The sequence below is a fragment of the Nerophis lumbriciformis genome, linkage group LG20 (assembly GCF_033978685.3).
Source record: "Nerophis lumbriciformis linkage group LG20, RoL_Nlum_v2.1, whole genome shotgun sequence".
Taxonomy (NCBI): Eukaryota; Metazoa; Chordata; class Actinopteri; order Syngnathiformes; family Syngnathidae; genus Nerophis; species Nerophis lumbriciformis.
This window is the reverse complement of record NC_084567.2, coordinates 9219976-9225000: the sequence shown is the minus strand read 5'-3', so window position 1 is coordinate 9225000 and position 5025 is coordinate 9219976. Positions and strand designations below refer to the sequence as shown.

At 45.1% G+C, this 5025-nt stretch overlaps 1 protein-coding gene across 1 annotated transcript in view; it reads right to left on the bottom strand.

Moving 5' to 3' along the window:
• Positions 1–4211, bottom strand: part of prlrb (prolactin receptor b) — a 33732-nt gene extending 29521 nt beyond the window's left edge. Inside the window, exons 1-2 of the mRNA XM_061981139.2 lie at positions 4148–4211; positions 608–740 (exon numbers count right to left, since the gene is read on the bottom strand). Coding sequence (XP_061837123.1) covers positions 608–740; positions 4148–4211 — 197 coding nt within the window. The remainder of the gene's footprint in view (positions 1–607; positions 741–4147) is intronic.
• Positions 4212–5025: the final 814 nt, after the last annotated feature.

Genomic DNA, 5025 nt, shown 5'->3' with positions numbered 1-5025 from the left:
TAAATAGCATGTTAGCATCGAGTAGCTTGCAGTCATGCAGTGACCAAATATGCCTGATTAGCACTCCACACAAGTCAATAACATCAACAAAACTCACCTTTCATGCACAACATTAAGTTTGGTGGACAAAATGAGACAGGAAAAGAAGTGGCATAAAACACGTCCTAGAAAGCCGGAGAAAGTTATACATGTAAACAAACGACGGTGAGTTCAAGGACCACCAAAATTAGTAGGACAAAACGGCGCTTGCCAAATACTCGAATCAGTGAAGCATGTTTAATATAAACAGTGTGCTTTGTAACAATTAGGGAGGTTTGTGTCATGTTTGTCCTCCTACAGAAACCATATTAAAACAAAAAATAGATTTTTTTCCCCTCATCTTTTTCCATTTTTCATACATTTTTGAAAAAGCTCCAGGGAGCCACTAGGGCGGCGCTAAAGAGCCGTAGAGCCGCGGCTTGCCGACCCCTGGTATACACACTTTACTGAACAAATATTGAAATGTATTTTATGGCTAATTCTTTTCTTTTCTCCATCAAAATAAGTGAGGCCCTCCCCTCACCTGCCTCCCCTGACCGCACGTCATTGGTAAGCGCGTGGCACTGACCCTTCTCTCTGGTAGTAGAGGCGGTGTGTCGTCGGCAGTCCTCCGTCCAAGCCCGGCTCCCACCAGCAGGTGAACGTCTCCTTCTCAGGGGACCGGCAGCCGAGCAGGACCGGTCTCCCTGGTGAGGTCAAATCTGGAAAAGAGTGACAAAAAAAAATCAAATTGGATCAAGGCTATAGCTTTTTAGGTCATCCTATGATGCAAAACTGACTTAATAATGTTCCTACAATATGTTTCTTTCGAGCCTGTTTATGTTAAAGTTAAGTTAAGTTAAAGTACCAATGATTGTCACACACACACACTAGAGAGGTGAAATGTGTCCTCTGCATTTGACCCATCCCCTTGGTCACCCCCTGGGAGGTGAGGGGAGCAGTGGGCAGCAGCTTTGGCCGCGCCCGGTAATAATTTTTGGTGTTTTAACCCCCAATTCCAACCCTTGATGCTGAGTGCCAAGCAGGGAGGTAATGGCTCCCATTTTTATAGTCTTTTGTATGACTCGGGCGGACACTCTAACCCAGGGGTGCTCATTACGTCGATCGCGAGCTACCGGTCGATCTCGGAGGGTGTGTCAGTCGATCACCAGCCAGGCATTAAAAAAATAGTCCTAAAAATGAGCGATCATAAATCTTTCGTCACTTGATTGACATTCACGGCACCCGAGGGTCTTCTGAGATGACGCTGGCTGCTGCCAGCTCATTAAAATTACCGACTGGAAGGCGAGAAACACTTTATTTCAACAGACTCTGGCGCCGTACCTGTCGTCAAAACTCCAAAGACCGACTGCACAGTTGCACAGTTGCGCTACCAAAATAAGAGTCTCAGAAAGCTGGCGTGCACAAGCTAGCAAGCTACGGAGTTTGCCGACAATGTATTTCTTGTAAAGTGTATACAAAGGGGTACGGAAGCTGGACAAATAAGATGCCAAAAACCAACCACTTTCATGTGGTATTGGACAGAAAGGAGGACTTTTTTTCTCCTCCATTCGAAAATGCGGACCTTATCAGCACCACTGCATAATCAATGCAAGTCATCAGAATCAGGTAATACACCAACTTATATTCTTGTCTTCATGAAAGAAAGGAATCTATATGTGTTAAACATGCTTGTATTATCTTTAAAAACCTTTAATTTTTTAACAATATTAACTATATGTTAGAGATGCGCGGTTTGCGGACACAACCGCGGAGTCCGCGGATTATCCGCGGTTCGGGCGGTTGAAATAAAAAAAAATTAGATTTTATCCGCGGGTCGGGTCGGGCGGTTGAAATTAAAAAAAATTAGATTTTAAATAGATTCAGGCGGGTGGCAGTTAAACCAATTCGGAAATATATATACATAGTTAAATGTTGTTACCCACATACGAAAAACGAGCAGGCACCTGCTGCATATGCCACAACAGAAGAAAAAAAAAAAAGAGATGGACACTTTTACGGAGCGGAGAAGGGACGCCTCGCCGGTGTCCGGGACCGAGGCCCCTTCCCCCGAGAGGGCCCCACCGGGAGCCGTAGCTGAGGTGATCCGCGAGAAGGGCCCGACGCACGTCCAGGGTCACCACCGCGCCCACCGAACGGACACCCCGCCTCGTCCGCCTTCGCCGCGGCCGGCGTCACGCGCAGCAGGTAAGCAGCTTACCTGCCCGCCACCCCCGTGGCCGGGGGCTCGTAACAGGGGTCACTCCGCGCGCTCCGCCCGCGCAGCTTACCTGCCCGCCACCCCCGTTGCCGGGGGCGCGTAACAGGGGTCACTCCGTGCGCAGTGCGCTCACGAAAGGGGTGGGGCAAGCAGAACTGGCGCTGCGGGATGAACCGAACGCCGGGTTAAGGCGCCCGATGCCGACGCTCATCAGACCCCAGAAAAGGTGTTGGTTGATATAGACAGCAGGACGGTGGCCATGGAAGTCGGAACCCGCTAAGGAGTGTGTAACAACCCACCTGCCGAATCAACTAGCCCTGAAAATGGATGGCGCTGGAGCGTCGGGCCCATACCCGGCCGTCGCCGGCAGCGAGAGCCGCGAGGGCTAGGCCGCGACGAGTAGGATGGCCGCCGCTGAAGCCTCGGGCGCGAGCCCGGGTGGAGCCGCTGCGGGTGCGAAGGACATCGCACCTCCACGCGCTTGGAGGTGCGCTCAGCACGGCTCCCAGATGATTGCTGCATTGGATCAGTCTCCTTTCTTTAACAGGCAAAAGCTTTATAACCTCACTAATGCCTTGCATCGTCTATATTAGATATATAACAACGGGCGGGTGCGGGCGGGTGCGGTGTTGATTAAATGTTAATTCGGGTGGATGCGGATGGTTGACGACTTTTGTCATGCGGTTGCGGATGAAATAATTGCCTATCCGCGCATCTCTACTATATGTGTTAAACATGCTTGTATTATCATTAAACACCTTTAATTTTTTAACAATATTAACTATATGTGTTAAACATGCTTGCATTATCTTTAAACACCTTTTACTTGTTAACAATATTAACTATATGTATTAAACATGCTTGTATTATCATTAAACACCTTTAATTTTTTAACAATATTAACTATATGTGTTAAACATGCTTGCATTATCATTAAACACCTTTAACTTGTTAACAAAAACATATATTTCATAAATAAGTAAATGTAAATTATATATATGAATGAGGTAGATCCCCACGACTTGATCAATTAAAAAGTAGCTCGCCTGCAGAAAAAGTGTGAGCACCCCTGCTCTAACCACTAGGCCACTGGGCAAACATGAGAAAATATCATCGCCCTCGCTTGTTTGCTCCACTTTTCTATCTTAGACATTATACCACTTCCGTCCCCTAGCTAGATGAGCCCACCCCTTTTCTAAAAAAAAAAAAAAAAAAAAAAAAAGCAGGCTTTGCTACACATCCTAAAAGGACCCTCTGCCAACAGACGTGTGCGCAGTAAATTTGATCGTCCCCCATTTCTTCAGCAAATAGGCTAAGCTAATATGATGTTGCGGTTAAAATGTTTCAATATTGTTATCACTTTGGCTAACATAGCTAAGCTAGTGTCGCTAACATTTGTGTCCTCCTGTCCCAATGTTACATGGCGTCTACTACTTTTGGACAGGGGTGGAAGTAAAAAGTAGGTAAAATCTGCACAATGGCGCGTTTTGGATACACACGCTCGAAAAACACAGCTCATTAGCATTAAAAACCTCTAAAGGCTTAGTGGCCACATACGTGGACAGCACCTTTTAGCTCTTATTTCCAAAATTGTGTACACTACTGAATTGGGGTCTTATGGCCGCTTATGTGGACACTTATACTGCCATCTGGTGGTGTCAGAAGAGTATAATTTAGAGAAAAAAAAGTGTAAAAATAAGAATTAGCATGTCACTACACATGAAGTACACGTTTGTGTACTTATGGACTAAGTACATCATATCAAAAGATGATTCTTAGTTTTTATTCTAATTAGGGTCCAATAAGCCCAAATAGCAAAGAGAAATAAAAAAAAAAGCATGTAAACAAACAGCTTGAGCCTTAAGAGGTTAAAGGTCCTTGTGGTCTACATAACTTAAGATGTTTTACAGGCCGTCTTCAAACCGCTTTCTGACTGACTCTTCAGCATGCGCTGATTTGTGGGCGGTCTCATTTATGTGCCGAAGTACGGAGGGAGCAGAGGGCTAAACGCAGATTAGGATGTTTGGGTTCGGGTAATGCTTGTCTACTCTAATTGTCCGTTCTTAGCCCTCAAATTGATCATCATTTTGCCTTAAAGAGCGGAAAACTTATATATATACATACATATATATATATACGTATATATATATATATATATATACACACACACGCATATATATATATATATATATATATATATATATATATATATACACACACACATATACAGCCTGGTCCCCGGCCAAATTTTTTTTAACCCAATGCGGCCCCCCGAGTCAAAAAGTTTGGGAACCCCTGTCCTAAAGCTTTAGTAAAACTTGAAAATATTCCAATTCTGTCTTGATGGTCCTTCTTACTCAGCATATATGTCATCGAAAGAACTTGGGATTGACCAGTAACTTAGATTCCCTGGGAGGAAGAACTGGTCGACGCAACAAGCCCAAAACACGTGTCTCCTCATTGAGCCAAGTTGAACTCTGTCTCTGCATGATTCCTTGCTTCTCGTCTGTTCAATAGATGTCATCAGTGTTTGAACCTGACAAATAATCACCAGGCACACGACCCTCCGCTTCTCCCGCATGTCCGTCGTGTATCCAGCAGCAAACGTTCCGTCAGGACAAAAAATACCTTCTCAATGTTTAGCTTTTGGAGAACAGTGCAGAGAGAGAGAGGCTCCAAAAAAGGTGAAATGAGGGAAAGGAGGGGGAAAGGAAGCGTCCGCCTTCGTTGAGAGCCAGCCAGAAAAATTCTAATTTCAACTGACTAAAATGACGCATGAATTGCAG